This window comes from Ahaetulla prasina, chromosome 5 (assembly GCF_028640845.1).
Source record: "Ahaetulla prasina isolate Xishuangbanna chromosome 5, ASM2864084v1, whole genome shotgun sequence".
Lineage (NCBI taxonomy): Eukaryota > Metazoa > Chordata > Lepidosauria > Squamata > Colubridae > Ahaetulla > Ahaetulla prasina.
Genome location: NC_080543.1, coordinates 11,014,577 through 11,034,137, shown reverse-complemented (window position 1 = coordinate 11,034,137; position 19,561 = coordinate 11,014,577). Strand labels below are relative to the sequence as shown.

General features: G+C 42.8%; 1 protein-coding gene across 2 annotated transcripts in view; it reads left to right on the top strand.

Annotated features, from left to right (window-relative positions):
- Positions 1 to 2,158: 2,158 nt before the first annotated feature.
- The window catches only part of ME3 (malic enzyme 3), a 170,310-nt gene continuing 152,907 nt past the window's right edge, over positions 2,159 to 19,561 (top strand). The window contains exons 1-2 of one of the 2 annotated variants that reach the window (XM_058186518.1): positions 2,159 to 2,340; positions 2,525 to 2,727. In XM_058186518.1, the coding sequence (XP_058042501.1) occupies positions 2,533 to 2,727 (195 nt within the window). In that variant the 5' untranslated portion in view covers positions 2,159 to 2,340; positions 2,525 to 2,532. Of the gene's footprint in view, positions 2,341 to 2,521; positions 2,728 to 19,561 lie in introns of both variants that reach the window. The other variant, XM_058186517.1, reaches the window with a different exon arrangement.

The following is a 19,561-nucleotide window of genomic DNA, read 5'->3' as shown; positions in this document are numbered from 1 at the left end:
GAATTGGAAGCATTCACCAAACATATTAGAGCTGAAAAAGCTTCTTGTATGAGAAGCAAGAAACGTCTTCAAAGAAAAACAAGACACTCCAGTTGCCTCCTGAAAAATAAAATCACCTTTGTGACAACCATGACCTGGATGACCAAGAATCTCCATCGACGTATCTAGTCAAATATGGAATGAAGCTCACTCCAACTGTAAATTGGCTTTTCCAATAAGGGTGCTTGCTGAAAATCTTAAAGTTAGTGGCTATAGGGCCTCAAAGGCACATCCTTTTTGTACATGCTAACAAAAGGAACAAGGAAGAATTCAACCATAATATTTATGCCTACCCTCTCATTAGTTTTGTAACCCACTTTGTGGAGGTCCCTGCATTCAAATTCAACTTTCTTTATCCATTCACCTCAAATCAGATGGAGCCATCCATAACCAAGGCCTAAACTGTTCCTTCAGAAGACAATGGAACTCTTGCACCTGTCTAACTCATATCCTGGAGAGAACACAAGAGTGATGGCCCTGTGACTTGCTCTTCAAAATGCCATTTGGATTTTCCAGTGGGGGGGGGGGGCTGAGGAGGGAGACAGAGGGAGAGAGAGAGAGAGATAGAGATGGAGAGATATCAGATAGATAAGGCAGATAGGCAGGTAAATAGATGGGCACACACACACACACACAGAGAAAGCAATATAGGTAGGCAGATAGGCAGGTAGCTAGACAGACAGATAAAGAGAGATGATAAGATTTATAGATGATAGCTAGGTAGGTAGGTAGATAGGTAGATAGATGATAGATAGATGATAGATTGACAGACAGATGATAGATAGATAGATAGATAGATAGATAGATAGATAGATAGACAGATGATAGATAGATAGATAGATAGATAGATAGATAGATAGATAGATAGATAGATAGATAATAGATAGATAGACAGACAGACAGATATATATGCAGGCAGGCAGATGACAGAACTAAAAATTATAGATAAATAGGTAGGTAGGTAGGTAGATAGATAGATAGATGATACATAGATAGATAGATAGACAGATAGACAGACAGACATATATATATGCAGGCAGGCAGACAGATGACAGAGCTAAAATGATAGATAAATAGGTAGGTAGGTAGATAGATAGATGATAGATAGACAGATGATAGATAGATAGATAGATAGATAGATAGATAGATAGATAGATAGATAGACAGACAGACAGACAGACAGACAGACAGACAGATAGACAGACAGACAGATATATATGCAGGCAGATGACAGAGCTAAAAATGATCAATAAATAGGTAGGTAGATAGATAGATAGATAGATAGATAGATAGATAGATAGATAGATAGATAGTGCTACTTCTGGCCTCCTAATAAATAAGCAACCAATCTTCTCATGCTATCCAGGCCTACTTCCAATAAACGAACAAATAACTAAATAAGCAGGCTATTCATGCTCCTTCTGGCCTACTTCCAATCAGTCAATCAATCTGCTGCCATTGCCTTTCATTTCCCTCTAGCACAACGGGGGGGGGGGCAGGTTAAACTGGCAGCATCTTCCCACTTGCCTTTACCAGACCCCCACAACCTGTCCTGAAAAAAACCCACCTGCCATTTTCGGAGAACAGATTCTGCAACCCCCCATCCCCACCCCCACCCCACCCCCCACCGTCCTTACAGGATGAAGCACAAACCGGGCGAAGATGCTCCAGATCCGGTCAAGCAGTCCTTCCCCTTCATCTTGCCCCCCTCCCTCCCCCCTCCCCCGTCCAGGCCAAATCTGGGGAGCTGCTGCTGTCCAGCCACACAGGCCGTGGTGGACCCCAGACTCCTCCATCTCCTTCCAAGGCAAAGCCTGGCTGACCATCCGTGGTCCATGCATGGGGGAGGGGGGCACGTTAGCAGCGCCTTTGCAGATGTTGCAACCCGGGTGGGGGGGGAACTAGATCTCCCTCCCCCTCGCCCCCTACCCGCCTTCTTCCCCTCCCCCCATTTCCCCCCCCCCAAGCTCGGGTTTTTTTTGTCTCCCTCCTGCAGATCCAAGGTAGATCCTGCCGTCCTTCTGACCCGATCACCGGATCGCTGGGGGTTGGGGGGGAGGCGTGGGGGTGGGGGGGGGAGAAGAAGAAGGCGGGGATTGTGAGCGACGGAGGGAGGAGGAGGAGGAGGAGGCGCCCTCCGGCTGCCAGTGCCAGTCTTCGGGTTGCCAAGATCGGCGTCCGATCTGCTTCCTGGGGTTTCCTTTCGCTTTCCCAAGATCGCCTCCCTCGCTGCCTCCAGGGCTGCTTGTGCTGGGCGCGCGCTCTTGACGATCCGGCCAAGGGAAGCTCTTAGGAACGCAAGTAAGAACGCCAGCTCTTCTTTTGCTTCGCCTGGGCTTTTAGGTGGGCTGGGTTATTTCGCAGACGGCCCCTCCCATCCTCCCTTTGAGCCCCCTTCCCCTTCTCGCGCTGGCGAGACACCCCACCCCACCCCACCTCTCTCTGGCTTTGGCTCACCTCTCTTCCCTTTTCTCGTCCAAAGCAGGACCATCCATGATGCTGAAGTCCTTGAGAAGCAGAGGCGGTGGCAGCCTCTTTCGACTGCTGGGGGTCACGCCCGGGCTCCAAGTTGGCAGTTTGCCCCCCAACAGATCCTGCTCTTCGAGAGAGTTCCCTCCTTCAGCCACCAAAGCTATGGGGATTAAGAAGAGGGGCTATGACATCACCAGGAATCCCCACCTCAATAAGGTTTGACCCAACTCCCTGGCTATATCACCTAAGCTTCCATGAACTTCGCTACTCCAGGTGTCCTCTGGATGGCAGCAAAGAGTTAGTGAAAAACTAACTTTTTCTTCTGCCCTAGAGGCCCTCTGGATTTCTGCAATCTAGAACAGGAGGTGTACAATTGACTTCTTTTGCCCACAACGCAAAGTTTGTAGAACCATGAAATTCACATAAAATTCTCCCATCGTCCACATAGGTTGTTCTTTGTGAAGTTTGGATTTCTCCAAATGTTGTGTTTGCTGACCCTAGCAAACTTAAAACGCGAGAGGAAGACCCCCAAAACTTTGCTTAATACTATCCAGTTATCACTATTGTACAAGAAGACCTCACAAAGGGTTGTTGCCCTCAGATTCAGTTTCATCCTCTAAAACAGTGTGGATCTTATGCTTCTCATCTGATTTTAAGGGGAATGCATCTTCCTTGGCATTTGTTTTCCTAAGGTCCACTTAGAAAGGCCACCAAGTCTTTCAGGATCAGAGACCCTCTACAGTTGACCCACATTCTCATTATCCTCTATTGGACCTGAGGATACATTATAAAATGTCCCACTGGTTCATTTGCCCTGGTAACTATTTACACAGCAGACATCCTTTGCTGCTACTCTTCAGAAGAATAACAGTCATGGTCCATTCCTGGTTGGAGATTCAGTTGAATACACCTAGAGCTACAAGTTTTGAAAGCTATAGCTATCCATATTTGGCTATATGAAACATCTTGTAGTACTAGTCCAAATGGGGTCTTCTGCTGAACCATATCTGGAACACCACTAACTGCTTCTGGTTCAGAGGATTAACTTCTAGAAAAAGTATGTAGTTCACCTATGGAACATCCCCATTGGAGTGGTCTAGAGCTGGGGTCTCCAACCTTGGTCCCTTGAAGACTTGTGGACTTCAACTCCCAGAGGACTCTGGGAGTTGCAGTCCACAAGTCTTCAAGGGACCAAGGTTGGAGACCCCTGTTTTAGAGGGTCGGTGAAGCACTTGGAGGGTCACCTGCGTAGTGCTCCTGGTTCAGGTGACCCTGAAGACACAGATAAACCTCCCAAGTGCTTCAACGACCACAAGTCTTAAAGTGGACAAAGTTGGAGACCTCTGTTCTAATGCAATCTAACAGATTTGGAAGGGACCTTGGAGGTCTTCTAGTCCAGCTTTGCTGGCTGAGGGACTCTGGGAGTTGAAGTCCACAAGTCTTTAAGGGACCAAGGTTGGAGATCCCTGGTCTAGAGAAGAAAGGGAAACATTCCTGAGTTTTTCTAAAAGTTGCATTTCTAAAATGTTTGGGGGTTCCCCCCCCCCATATCCTTCTATCCTAATGATCCAAGGGAGCTTCGTTTATTTACTTGGCCGCTTAACATTTAGGTTAAGTTTTCTATGATCACGTTGTCAAGACTATAGTAATCACCGTGGCTTTCAGAAAGTAAAATTCTGCCCTCCCTTAGATCAAAACTTTGACCATCTAGCTTTATATTATTGACTTAGGTGGGCACCTACTTTAAAATTTTAAAATGGAATATTCCGAACTCTACCAGTCTTCCTTTGGCCGTAAATCTAAATAAATAAATAACAGAATAACAGAGTTGGAAGGAGCCTTGGAGGTCTTCTAGTCCCGTGATGGCGAACCTATGACATGCGTGCCCGAAGTGGCACGCAGAGCCATGTCGCCTGGCACATGCGGCAGCGCCCGTTCCTCTTCCGGGTTTCTGGCGCGTATGCGCACGTGACAATCAGCTAGCCTTTATGCATGCGGCAGTGCCAGAAACTGGAAGAGCTGGTCTTCCGTTTTCCTGCGTGAGCATGCGCGCCTGCTAACTGATTGGTGTGTGCGCATGTGCGGCAGTAACCAGAAGATTTGCCTGCTGGTATGCATGCACACACTGGAAACCGGAAGTACCGTATCCAGCGAGTGCATGCCCCCGGGCAGCTCCTCTTCCTGGTCATGGTCCTCAAGAGTACTTGCAAAGCGTGCACGATATGCTACCTTTTTTGGCACCTGATGCCCTGCGCGCGCACACACGCTCCCTTTTCGGCACTCCGTGCTGAAAAAATTCATCATCACTGTTCTAATCCAAGACCTGCAACCCTCTGCATTTCAGACATCTATTTGATCTCTGGATTGTAGTTCCTACCTATTCATAGAAGTGCAAAAGAAATAGAAGCTCCAGAAACATTTCCAGCCATTGTTGATTTATTCACAGCTGGAAAGGAGAATTTGAGCCTGATCTAACTTAACTCATTTCAAATTAGTTTATTCCATCTTGAGCTTTTGCATGTGATCGGACCAGAAACGTGATGCTCACAGGCAGCAGAATATTTATTGCCATACAGACTCCTGTAATCTTGCAAGATCATGAAATCTAATCAGATGTCAGCATTGTTACTTGGATGTTCTTAAACTTTAAAGCTATCAGTCTGATTCTTTTTAAATTGGCTGATCTCATGAAATGAAGTTGGTGGGTGATGGTGATGATTTAATTCTTAAGCTAGAAAAGACTGGTAATCTTTGTCATAGTTGTCAGCTAAAAAAAAACTTGTACATGTGGCTCGTCTTTATAATTCTAATGTAGTGAATGGATTCTGACAACGCTCTATTGTAGGCTAAAATAGGATTGGGTAGCTTGTAATCCAGTGTATTGTGTCTTGGCACGTAGTACAAACCTGGGTGTCAATGTTTTTGTGCGGTCACAGACCAGAAAACCTACCAATGTTACAACGCAAAACATCCAGTAAAAAAAAAAAAAACCATCTAAAGATGACTCAGTATATCTAGAATTTTGTAGCTGGCAGGAATCAAAAACAGCTTGATGAGACCTAATCAAATCAGTTTAGATCTAGTGGCTTTTCAACAGCTATTGAATTGGCAGGAAAATTGGCCACTCTTCTAAAAAAAAAAAATCACATTTCTAGGCATTTTATAGGAAATACACAATTGCCTCTTTGGCACCAGTCTGAATACTTTATAATTAATAGGGAGGTCAGATAACAAGAGGTCAGTCTCGTTATCTCATGATAAAGTATATTTATTAGTGCATAGCAGTGGTGGGATTCTACTGGTTCTACCTGGTTCGGGTGAACCAGTAGTGGCGGCGGCGGAAGGTTCTGTCCACCTGCCCAGACATCACCATGGACGTTTTGCGCATGTGCAGATGGGTCTGCGCATGCGCAGAGAGGGCACACATGCTCATATTTGCGAACCAGTAGTGAAGGTAAATGAATACCACTACTGATGTATAGCATACGCATTCCATTTATATACATATATGTATGTATGTATGTATGTATGTAGAATAGAATAGAATAGAATAGAATAGAATAGAATAGAATAGAATTTATTGGCCAAGTGTGATTGGACACACAAGGAATTTGTCTTGGTGCATATGCTTTCAGTGTATGTATGTATGTATGCAGGTCTTTGGTTATTCGGGTTTTCTCCCGCGTAAAATTGGAAGTGTCTTGGCGACGTTTCGATGAAGTCTCATTCGTCATCTTCAGGCTTCAGCTTCGTGCTTCTGGGAGCAATGTGTGATTGCAGCTGTTTCTTCCTTTTTAACTGCTAGTGGGGATTTGAACTGATTGGGTGGGAGCTTGGCTGTGCTCTGATTGGATGGGGTTTTTTTGTGCTCTGATTGGATGGGGGTGTCCTGTTTGGGCGGGGGCTTGGTTGTGCTCAGAAAACAAATATATATATATATATATATAAATGGCATTCCATATATATCTATATCTATCTATCTATGTATCAATCAATCTATCATCTATCTATCTATCTATCTATATTAGTGGTGAAATCTACATTTTTTTACTACCGGTTCTGTGGGTGTGGCTTGGCGGGTGTGGTGTGGCTTGGTGGGCATGGCAGGAGAAGGATACTGCAAAATCCCCATTCCCACTCCACTCCTGGAGGAAGGCTATTGCAAAATCTCCATTCCCACCTCACTCTGGGACCAGCCAGAGGTGGCATTTGCCGGTTCTCTTAACTATTCAAAATTTAGGTTCCTTCCTGAATTTAGAGTAGTTCACACAAAACCCTGATCAACCGATGAAAAGATACCTAGACTGAACCAATTAAAACCCAGTGGGGGATTCCTCTTGAGAATAAATTCCCTGGATGTACGTAATTAGCATATGAATGAAGAGGAAAGTTTGCCCAATTCCATTGATCCAGAGTTCTTTTTTTTTTTTTTTTTTTGAACTGACAAAGAATGCCCTTTTCTGAGGAGGATGCATTTTCCTAAGTCATTAGTAACAGAGTCGGAAGGGACCTTGGAGGTCTTCTAGTCCAACCTCCTGCTTGAGCAGGAATTCCTATAACATTCCAGACAAATGACTGTTCAGTCTCTTCTTAAAAGCCTCCAGTGATGGATCACCGGAAGGCCAGTTGTTCCACTAATTGATTGTTCTAACTGTCAGGAAATTTCTCCTTAGTTCTAGATTGCTTCTCTCCTTGATTAGTTTCCACCCATTGCTTCTTGTCTTGCTCTCAGGTGCTTTGGAAAATAGCTTGACTCCCTCTTCTTTGTGGCAGCCCCCTGTGATATTGGAAGACTGCTATCATGTCTCCCCTAGTCCTTCTTTTCATTAAACTAGATATACCCAATTCCTGCAACCATTCTTTGTATGTGTTAGCCTCCAGCCCCCTATTCCTCGTTGTTGTTCTTCTCTGCATTCTTTCTAGAGTCTGAACAGGGAAGAGTAACAAAGACAATTAGGGAACTGGAGAATAAATCATACAATCTCTCAGTTGTAGACTGAAATACAAGAACCGTCAAGCGTTCTCCTTGCTCATCTGATCTAACTCTTAAGCGTCATATTTGCTACTCAAATATCCCTTGCCATTCGTGTGTGTGTACAAATTTATATTTTCTATTTAAGGAGCAGGGAATCAGGCATTGCCTGCAAGCAAGATTGTTGGCCGTTAGGAAAAAGCAAGATTTGTTATTTTCGCCCAATTCAGCCATTTAGCTGCCTCTGTCCCCAAGAGGTTGCACACAAGGAGTCCTCAACTTACAACTGGTTATTTAGCGATTGTTCAAAGTTATGACGGATCCCCCAAAAAGGGACGTATGACCCAGATTTGAAGTTCTAATATACACACCCCATTGTGGTTATGTGACAGCATTTTGGGCACCCATTCAAAGTGGCCTGCATTTACAGCTGTTTGCAGTGCCCTCCAGTCATACGACCTCAACAGATGAAGCTTTCTTTCCAGCGAAAACCGCCCCATAGCGAACATTGGGTTCGCTTAATGACCGTGGTGTTTGCTTTACAAACACCGTATTCATTTTTATGGCTGCTGCGAAAAAGGCTGTACAGTCTTTTGTATGTGGCGACCCGTTTTTATAACCGTCACAACCTAGAACCAAAATCGCAGGCTTGATTTCGGTCATAAGTCGAGGACTACCTGTATTGATTTGTTTTATTTATTTATTTATTGGCACACTTTTGGTGATGATTTACTAGTGTCGTTGGTTATATAGGAAGAACAGTGTGTGTAAATATTATATGTACTTTGGAGTGAAACTTCCCCTATCTTTTGGAAAAATGCCTCTGCAAGCAAGGCAGATTGATAATTCATTAGTCATCAGTTTTATTTTATTTTTTTTTCAAGAAGGGGGAAAGATACTTCTGACTTGTCAGCGCTTTTGAATAACTTTTTTTTTTTTTGCAATGCAGCAAGCATGCAGCGCAAAACTAAAACTTGGGCTGGTTTTATCTTCTAAATCTTTTTTTTTGAATTTTTTTTGAATTTTATAGACAAACAAACACTTAATACATCAATCCTTTCTTCCATGTGACATCTCGGTGTTGGGGGGTTTTTTTGTTTGTTTTTTTTGTCACAACAGTATACACAAACATAATATATAAGCAAAAGTATGCAACAACTATATTAATTTGATATAATGAAAGGGAACAATAGGACAGGAACGGTAGGCACTTTTGTGCTCTTATGCACGTCCCTTCTCCATGACTTTCTGTAAATTAGGAATCAGGAAATTTCTCCTTAGTTCTAGGTTTGCGTCTCTCCTTGATTAGTTTCCACCCATTGCTTCTTGTCCTGCCCTCAGGTACTTTGGAGAATAGCTTGACTCCCTCTTCTTTTTGGCAGCCCCTGAGATATTGGAACACTGCTATCATGTCTCCCCTAGTCCATCTTTTCATTAAACTAGACATACTCAGTTCCTGCAAGTGTGAGATTATCTTATTTGCAAGAAACTATATAAATGTTAAGTTTGGAAGTGGTGGATTTGGCATATCCGTATTCAACCAGATTCTTAATATCTGTGATCCGTAATCACATCTGTGTAGGGTGTGTGTGCGTATGTATACATGTACAGGTAGTTCTCAATTTCCACCTACAACTGAGCGCAATTTTTTTTGTTGCTAAGGGAGAGAGTTGAGTGAATTTTGCCCCCATTTAATCTTTCCTGCCACAGTTGTTACATGAATCATGTAGTTGTTAAGTTACTAACATGGTTGTTGATTGAATCTGGCTTCCCCATTGACTTTGCTTTTCAGAAGTTCGCAAAAAGTGATCACATGATCCTAGGACGTTGCAAAAGTCATAAATCCAAAGCAGTTGCCGAGTGCCCACATTTTAATTGTGTGACCATGGGGATGCTACAATGGTTTTGAGCAGTGGCGGGATTCAAGTGATTTAACAACCGGTTCTCTGCCCTAATGATTTCTTCCAACAACCAGTTTGCCAAACTGATCAGAAAGTTAACAACCGGTTCTCCCGAAGTGGTGCGAACTGGCTGAATCCCCCCACTGGTTGTGAGTGTGAAAAATGGTCATAGGTTACTTTTTCAATGCCGGTGTCCCTTCAAACAGTCACTAAACGAATGGCTGCAAGTCAAGGATTATTTTTATTACCATATTTTTCTGAGTATAAGATGCATCTTAGTTTTTGGGGAGGAAAATAAGAAAAAAGCTGATTGGTGGGTGGATTGGCCTCCCGGAATACCCCCAATCAGCTGTTTGCAGAGGTGAATTTTAGCAACAGATTCCTTGGTTGTGAGTTCTGTGCCTTGTTTTGTTTTGTTTTTTGCCTCTGAAAGCCTCCGAAACAGCTTCAGAAAAAAAGCATCTGAAGCTCTGTTTGGGAGCTTCATTTCTGAAGCTCCATTTGGGGCTTTTTTTCTAAGTTCCGTTTGGGGCTTTTTCTCTGAAGCTCCATTTGGGGCTTTTTTTCTAAGCTCCGTTGGGGGCTTTTTTTCTGAAGCTCCATTTGGGGCTTTTTCTCTAAGTTCCGTTTGGGGCTTTTTTTCTGAAGCTCCATTTGGGGCTTTTTCTCTAAGTTCCGTTTGGGGCTTTTTTTCTGAAGCTCCATTTGGGGCTTTTTCTCTGAAGCTCCATTTGGGGCTTTTTTTCTAAGCTCTGTTTGGGGCTTTTTTTCTGAAGCTCCGTTTCAGATGCTTTTTTCAGCCTCTGAAACCTCTCTTTGAGAAGCTGGGCGGGGCTACATTCGGAGTATAAGACGCACCCAGATTTTCACCCTCTTTTTTTGGGGGGGGGGAGCAGGTACGTCTTATATTCCAAAAAATATGGTATTATGATATTGTCTATTCTTCCAATGAATATCACAGTTCTTAGACTGAACTGGATTTTCTAATCATTTGGCCTCTAACCAAGGAAATCATGGAAGCATTATGGTAGTGTGTAAGAAGTTGCAAGCAAGGTAAAATTTTTAATGCAAAGATAAGGTATAAAATATGGTAAATTTAAACCTTCTAAGCAATCACTATTCTTATTATAGATGGTTTCCTCCATCTCAAATCTTTCGACTTCAGTTTGGAAATTCCAGTATTTGGGGTGGTTGTTATTTTTAATTACTTTACTTTACTTTACTTTACTTTTTACTTTTTACTTTTTACTTTTTTTTACTTTACTTTACTTTATACTTTTTACTTTTTACTTTACTTTATTTTACTTTTTACTTTTTACTTTTTACTTTATTTTGCTTTACTTTTTACTTTTTACTTTACTTTACTTTACTTTTTACTTTTTACTTTACTTTACTTTACTTTTTACTTTTTACTTTTTACTTTTTACTTTTTACTTTTTACTTTACTTTCTTACTTTCTTTGGCTAGTAAAAATCTGGAATATGTGCAGCACACATTTTTCTTTTCAATACAAGTAACGTTTGGTGTGTTGTGTTTCAGGTGTTCATCTGTCTTTTAAAATCCCATAAGATTTTAAGACTGGATTTCTGTTTTCCTTTTCTAAATAACTTTGGCATCTTTGTTCACATTCTCTCATTTTATTTTAATTTTTTTCTGCCAAGGGGACATGCAATAAATTATGTACCATATTTGTAAGTGTGAAGACCAGTCTTTTTTTTTTTTTAGTTTCCTTGTAACTTGGAGTAATTGCTAAATGAATGGTTTTAAGTTAAGAATTATTTGCATACCACACTGGCTCTTATGGATGTATCTTCTCTGACCATGATGATTGTTTTCTGTTGATCGTAATGTATCAGAAGAGGACATGTTGGTCTGTTGCTGGCCTATTCAACTTGGGAAGATTTGCAAAAGCACATAGTTTGATTTTTGTTTTATTTATTTATGTAATCAACTAAATCCACCCACACCTTTCTTACCTCCTGTGGAATGAAGACCCAGCATTCTACCCTCACAGATCACATAGGACTGGAGATCATATCTGGACTGGAGATGCAGCATTGTGGAGGTCTGACTGATACGATCATTGATAACCAGTCTTTTATTTCGACCTAGAAACAAACCAGGATCTTAAGCAGCAACCACAGTGCGGATACAAGATTGCTACCTTTGTTTTCCCCAAAATAAGCCCTCCCTGGATAGTAAGCCCGATCGGGCTTTTGAGCACATGCATTAAATAAGCTCTCCCCAAAAATAAGCCCTCCCCAAAAATATTTAACCGCATGCGCAGCCGGTCCCCATCATTTCCTCTGGCTAGGGTTAGGGAGACAGAGCTAGAAATCAGATAAGACGGCAAGAGGAACCCTGTCTTGCTCCACGCGCCTCAAAATAGTAAGACCTCCCCAAAAATAAGGCCAAGTGCTCATTTAGGGGTTCAAAAAAATATAAGTCAGGATCTTCTTTTTGGGGAAACACGGTAAATCTGCTACCCCTATTTGCAAAGAGGCCTCTGCATTTTGGATCCATTCATGCTTCCCAGGTGTCTTCAACGACGGCTTAATTGTAGATGTTTCAAGGAAATGAAAGGCCAAGAACTTTGCTCTTTAGATATTGTGTCTTATCATGGATGCTTCAGTTCTGTACTTTTTTTCCGTGCATTGATTAAAATGCTGAACTAGGATGATGGAGATCCAAGTTCAAAGCTAGCTTGAGCCATGGAAAATCACTGGGTGACTTCAAGCTGATTAATATGTTAGCCCAGCTTTACAATTATACAGATAAAGAGAAACCAGATGAAGATGAAATATAATATTTTTCTTTCTTGCAGTCCCCATAAGAAATATAATGGTAATTTAGTTCCTTACATATATCTTTTAGTAGGGGGGCACACTGACTCACTGGTTAAAGGCGCTGAGCTTGTCAGCTGGAAAGCTGACAGTCCGGGTTTGAGACCCTTAGTGCTGTGTGATGGGGTGAGCTCCCATTCCTTACTCCAGCTCCAGCCCACTTAGCAGTTCGAAAGCATGCCAATCAGTAGTGGGTTTCAGATCCCGGCACTACCAGTTCGCTATTGGGAGCGCGCAGGTGCGCATGCTCACTTCGCCAGAGTGTGCCACTTCTGCGCATGCGCAGAGCATTTTTTATGATGTCTCCCACCGCCACTGCTACCGGATTGCCCAAACCAGGGCGAACTGGTAGCAAACCACCACTGATGCCAATGCAAGTAGATAAATAGGTACCACTTTGGTGGGAAAGTAACTGCATTCTGTGCATCTCCGTGTATAGTCATGCTGGCCACGTGAACCACAGAATCATCTTTGGACAATGCTGGCTCCCTTGGCTTAGAAATGGAGATGACCACCATCCCGTAGAGTCAGACACGACTAGACAGGCAAAACCTATTTATCTTCTTGTATCAAAGATATATTGTAATTTTATATGGAAGTTCTATCCTAACTTTTATATTTAATAGGCATTTATAAATCTCTTCCGTTTCTTTTTCACTTAACGCTTGTTTTCTAGGAGAAAACTGTAATTATATTAGACAGGTAACCATCTTCAAATAAGACTGTATTCCATTTATAAACTGTGCATAATTTCTGTTTTATCCTAGATTATTGTGAATGAGGAATGTATTAAAATGTGCCTTTTTATTGAATGCAGCTGGGCTTAATTCCAACTCCCCACTTACTTGAATGTAAAAGACTTAGTTTTATTTAGAGTAATTATACATAGGATCAAACGAGCAATTTTAGGTGCTTATCTTGCATTTAATAATAAAAGTGGAGGGTAAAACAATTAGACGTATGGCAATTTGAAATTCATTGTTCCACAATGCAACTTTTTCTTTTTCCGTTCCAAAGTGCAAAAGTAAATATTTAATAGGCTGTCCTTAATTCTATACGATGGGTTGTTGTTGTTTTTTCGTTGTCTTTCCTTTCATTTTCTTCGAAAATTCACTTAGGGGAATTATGGATGAGCAGTACAGTATGTCAATCCATAAATGCACTTCGTATTTCTAAGTACTGGTTATTGGAAGAAATAGCAAGCCTATATAATCGGTGCTAAAGTACACAGTGTGTTTTGGCTGCCAGGAAATCCAAGTTGTTTTCTTTTAGAGATTATGTGTGATTTTCGTCTGCGTTGGGTGATTGTGCTACCGTGAATAAAGGGATTTGAAAGCAGCTTTAGAAAATGTATGGCTTCGGCGTCAGAGGCGTTCCTTATCCAAACACTGTTGTATATTTCATTGTCTACTTTTCCACCATATGGTTGAGAAGTGTCTGCAGGTGTAGTAGGAAAAAAAATTAATCAAATACCAGGTTTTGATACAAGCCTTCATCCAGGGGTGAAATTTAGCCAGTTCTGTCCGGCTCGGATGAACCTGTAGCAGCGGCTGTGGGCAGCTCCGCCCACCCATGCGGATGTCATGATGTCGCTTTTTTGCAATGATTTTAAGCCTCTGTGCATGCGCAGAAGGCTTTGCACATGCGCGGACGATGGCGCACACACATTTGTGAACCGATAGGGAAGGTAAGGGAATTTCACCCCTGCCTACATGGTAGTTTAGACTAAGAAACCAAAACCAAGAATACTAATACAGGTAGTATTTGACTTACAACAGTCCATTTAGTGACCGTTCAAACTTACAAGGGCACTGAAAAAAGTGACAGGACTGTTTTTCACACTTACAACCACTGCAGCTTCGCCCATGGTCACGTGATCAAAATTCAGACACTTGGCAACTGACTCATATTTATGACGGTTACAGTGTCCCGGGGTTGAGTGATCCCCTTTTGCGACCATCTGACAAGCCAAGTCAACGGGGGGAAGCCAGGTTCACTGAACATCTTTGTAACTAACTTAACAACTGCAGGTGATTCACTTAACAACTGTGACAAGAAAGGTTGTAAAATGGGACAACATCAGAGGTGGTATTCAGCCAGTTTGGGCCGGTTTGGACGAACTGGTAGCGGCGAATACAGATGGGCCCATCCACCTGCCCCGGTGTAATGCTGTCCTATTTAGCCACGTTTCCAGGCCAGGCGCATGCACAGAAAGTGCACGCGTGAGGAAAATGCTTGCGCGGAAGGCGCACACAGCGAACTGGTGGTAAGAATATGTGAAACCCACCGCTGGACAAAATTCGCTTAAATCTCGCTTAGTAACAGACACTTTGGGCTCAATTGTGGTCGTACGTTGAGGACTATCTGTATTATCATTATTGTAAGATTATAGTGAGGGAACTCTGCACATCTGAAAGTGTTCCCCCTCCTGCTTTTATGATCCTGAGGGAGAGAGGGTCAGTTCTGAGATGCTTTTTTCCATCACTTTTAATAATAATAATAATAATAATTTAATTTTTTATACCGCCCTTCTCCCGAAGGACTCAGGGCGGTGAACAGGCAAATAAAACAATACAATATATTACAATAAAACACATTTTAAAAAACTTATTCAAAATAGCCTAAATTTAAAATACCATACAAAATATAAAAAATAAACCCCAATAAAATCCATATTTAAAAACCCTATTTAAGCCTATTTATTCATGGTTTGGACTCAGATTTCTCTGATCAGACCATTGTCTAGGCCAGCAGTCACCAACTGGTGGTCCGCGAGAAAATTTTGGTGGTCCACAGAAAAATTATTTGCATTTTTATATTGCAGTAAATCAGGGGTCCTCAAACTATGGCCCCTGGGACGGATACATGCAATGAACGTTTGTGTTGCTGCAGAGAGTCTCCCCCTTCAGGGTCTTTTTTTGTGGGTCAGAGGGGGACAGAAATTCCAACTTGGGGTCTGCTTCAGCCTCCTGGTGTGGGGCTTTGGGCGAAGGCTGGAGGGAAGCATTGCTGGTGCCGAAGAGCCGGAGGGCCTCGTTCCAGTGGGACTGCATCATGGTCTGGAATTGGCTGACCATCTCAGCCAACTGAGCCTCCAGGTGCCGGTACCTGGCCTTGCACTCCCTCAGGTCTTCCCTCTGCTTGGAAGGCCTATGCTCATAGTCCTCAGTGAGGTGCTTCTACTCAACCTCCTTCTCCATCACATCCAATTTGAACTGAGCCAACTGTTTCTCCTGGTGGCTGCTTGGCTCTAACTATTGCTTTCTGTTGGGGCCCTAAGGAGCCTGGATAGGGAGGAGTGGCTGGGAGGGGAGGGGTGAGTAGAGGCTGGCGAGGCGCCCCTCTGCATGAGTGATATCTAGTTGGCCATGCCCACCCAGTCACATGACCACCTAGCCACGCCCATCCAGCCAGTCACTAGGCAGATCATATTAGTGGTCTGCGGGATTTACAATTATGATTTTAGTGGTCCCTGAGGTTCAAAAGGTTGGTGACCCCTGGTCTAGGCTGTAGTTGTTTTTTTGTCTGTCAAGATGATTCTCACGGCCCATTATGGATAGTCCTCGACTTACAGCCATTCATTTAGTGACAGTTCAAAGTTTCAACAGCACTGGGATAAAAAGGACTTCTGACCATTTTTCAGACTTAAGACCATTACAGCCTCCCCATGATCATGGGGCCGCCCTGGAAACAGCGAAGGACAAGCCCGCAGTGCCTCTGCCTGCAAAAATGGAGCTCGTGAGGGCCACCCGTGGCCATCCCAGGCTCCATTTTCAGCCATGACAGCATCCTGCAGCCCTCTGCCAGAGGGCTGCAGAAGGCAGTCACAGCCGAAAACGGGGCCCAGGAGCTCATTTTCGCTGGCAGAGCACTCGGGCCGCCACAGGCTACCCTGACACGAGTGATGTCATGCTGGCCACGACCACCACCACCCGCCCTCCCCGAGGCCAAACACAACCCTGATGCATCCCTCAATGAAATCGAGTTTGACACCCTTGTTGTAGAGTCACATGCAAGTGAAATGGGCAGCTATATGCTGTAAATTCAGTACAATAAATGAATGAATGAAGTCTAAATAATTCCATCTTTTGCAATGAAATTACAGAGATCTAGAATTTGAAAGGAACTTCTGGAATTTGAGGTCTTTTTAAATTCTGAGATGATACCACACATTAACTGCATACTTCTAAATCTGCATTCTGGTAAATTTATTTTATTTATTTATTTTGTCAATCGTATATAAGATAATAGGTAAAAGTATAAACATAATTTGGATACATGAAAAGAGTAAGTAAAAAAGGAATATTAGGACAGGGACGGTAGGCACGCGGGTGCACTTACGCACGCCCCTTACAGACCTCTTAGGAATGGGGTGAGGTCGACAGTAGACAGTTTAAGCTTAAAGTTTTGGGGGTTTGGGGAAGAAACCACAGAGTCAGGTAGTGCATTCCAGGCATTGACCACTCTGTTACTGAAGTCATATTATCTGCAATCGAGTTTGGAGCAGTTTACCTTGAGTTGGTATCTATTGTTTGCTCGTGTATCGTTGTGGTTGAAGCTGAAGTAGTCATTGACAGGTAGGACATTGTGGTAGATAATTTTATGTACTATGCTTAGGTCAGACTGAAGGCGGTGTAGTTCTAAGTTGTCTAAGCCCAAAATTTGGAGTCTGGTGGCATAAGGTATTTTATTGCGAGCAGAGGAGTGGAGGACTCTTCTTGTGAAATATCTCTGGACTCTCTTGATTGTATTTAGGTCCGACATGCAGTGCGGGTTCCAGACAGATGGATTGTATTCAAGAATTGGTCTAGCAAATGTTTTGTATGCTCTAGTTAGTAGTACAATATTACCAGAGAAGAAGTTACACAAGATTAGGTTAACAACTCTTAGTGCCTTTTTGGCAATGTTGTTACAGTGGGCTCTGGCACTTAGATCTTTAGAGATAAGTACCCCAAGTTCCTTGACAGAGTGAGCGTCATCTATAAGGTCATGTCCATCTAATTTGTATTTTATGTTTTGGGTTTTTTTGCCAATGTCAAATCAATATTAAATTATCAAATTTAGACATTGCCTGTCTCATTCACTGAACTGGGCCTATTCTGTGATCCATGTAAGACGTTAGATGCAAAACTAAGTTAACAAATTCTATAAAACAAGTTTCCCGTGGGTTTTTTTTCCACCTTTATACCACTGTACTGGCAAATAAATCAGTGAGAGATGGGATTTAGGAAGCTAAAAGTTCAGAGAAAAAGATGGAAAATTTCATTCTTATGTTATTTTAAGATCTAAGCTATTATGATTAATAGGCTATCAAAAGTGAAATTTCAGCACCATTAATACTTGAATGCACATATACCCGCAGTATTCCTTTTTTTAATAAAGCTCCCAATGATATATTGAATCTTTTTTTATCATCTCAGGGTTTTTTTCGGTCTGCAGAATGGTTTCATCATGCAATTTTAAAAATTGGATCAAATTACCTGTAATGTCCTTTCTTTTTGGGCATTTGAAGGTGGGATATGAAAGGCAGGACAAGACTGTCATTAATTCAGCATATATCTTTTCTTCCTGGAAAAAGAAATGTTTAAAAGACTGGAATGGAGTGGACATATCCAGGTCCTTCCAATATAATTTTTTTTTAATGAAAATCTGAAGTGACCCCAAAACTCTGCATTAAGTAATGCCTGCATGCAATTATAGACATGTGGAAATTTGGTATATAGCCATGTGCAAATTTAGTTAATTAAAGATGAAGGAGATAGCACTTAAGCGTTATAGTGCTTAAGTGCAAAGCACTATTGCACAGTGCTTTGCAGCCCTCTCTAAGCAGTTTACAGAATCAGCCTCTTGCCCCCAACAATCTGGATCCTCATTTTACTCACCTCGGAAGAATGGGAGGCTGAGTCAACTTTGAGCCTGGTCAGGATCGAACTGCTGGCAGTCAGCAGAGTTAGCCAGCAATACTGCATTCTAACCACTGCGCCACTACAGCTCCTTCCTTCCTTCCTTCCTTCCTTCCTTCCTTCCTTCCTTCTTTCCTCCCTCCCTCCCTTCCTCCTTCCTTCCTTCCTTCCTTCGCAATAGCAATATTTACAACGTCAATATCTTGCTCCCAACAGTCTGGATCCTCATTTTACCCACCTCGGAAGGATGGAAGGCTGAGTCAACCTTGAGCCTGGTGAGATTCGAACTGCCAAATTGCAGGCAGCTGGCAGTCAGTCGCTCTTTTCAGTGCCATTGTAATTTCAGTCACTAAACGAATGGCTGTAAGTCAAGGACTACCCGGACACAAAAAACAAGTCAACAGTTAAAAACAATTATTAAAAAAGGTACCGAAAACAGGAAAGGATGATATGAACCATAATAAGGGAGCCATCGCAAAACCACTCAGCCCTAGTGGTTAGAGCACAATTGTTGTGACTCGTCCTCCCTCCTCTCCTCAGCTGGGCCCGTCCCGTCTCCAACCGGGCCTTTTATCAGATTCTGATTCTGATAATGAAGATGAAGATGAAGATGAACGGCCTGTCATGCCTCCAGCCCCCTGGCCCCATGACCGAAGAGGATTCCAGGAGTGAAAGGACAAGCCCGATAAACCTCACTCATACAGCGTGTGTTCCTTTGGCTCAGCCTTCAGAGCAGGAAGCCAGCCAGGTGCTGGAATCACTCGGCCCTACTCCCTCTGACCCCTCCCTTTCCCAGAAGCTGACAGCAGATCCAGCTGAAGACAATTCATAGTGGGAGGACTCTCGCTTCCGGAGATCTGAGAGGCGACGCCAGCAGAAGGAGGGGTGGGGCAGGCCTGGATAAATGCTGAGTCATGGAGCCACACCCCACAGCCTATATAAAGGACCTGCTTTTGGCATTCCAACCTTGAGTCAAGCAAAGTCTTATCTAGTTTGCTGATATCGGACTCTATCGCTGAAGTCACAACTTGGATTCCTGCCTGCCCTGATAAACCTCGAAGGAACTTGGCAAGCTGCAAAGGCTTCATTGCCAAGTTTGTTACGGACTTCCTTGACTCTTTCGTCAGAGTGGGAGTGGGACACGACCACAATATTGCAAGCAAACTCTGCCCACAGCCTGGGGTTTGATCCTGACGGTGCTCAAGCTTGACTTGGCCTTCCATCCTTGCGAGGTCCGTAAAATGAGGACTCGGGTTGTTGGGAGGCAAGATGCCAATAAGGCTCACATTGTAAGCAAAGATGACGTAGTCCTAGCACCAGAAGGAGACATCCAACCCAAAAAATCATTCAGTCTTGCCAGGGTTCAACTGAAAACTGTTTTTATAGTGTGGTGACCAAAACTATTTATTTATTTATTTATTTATTTATTTA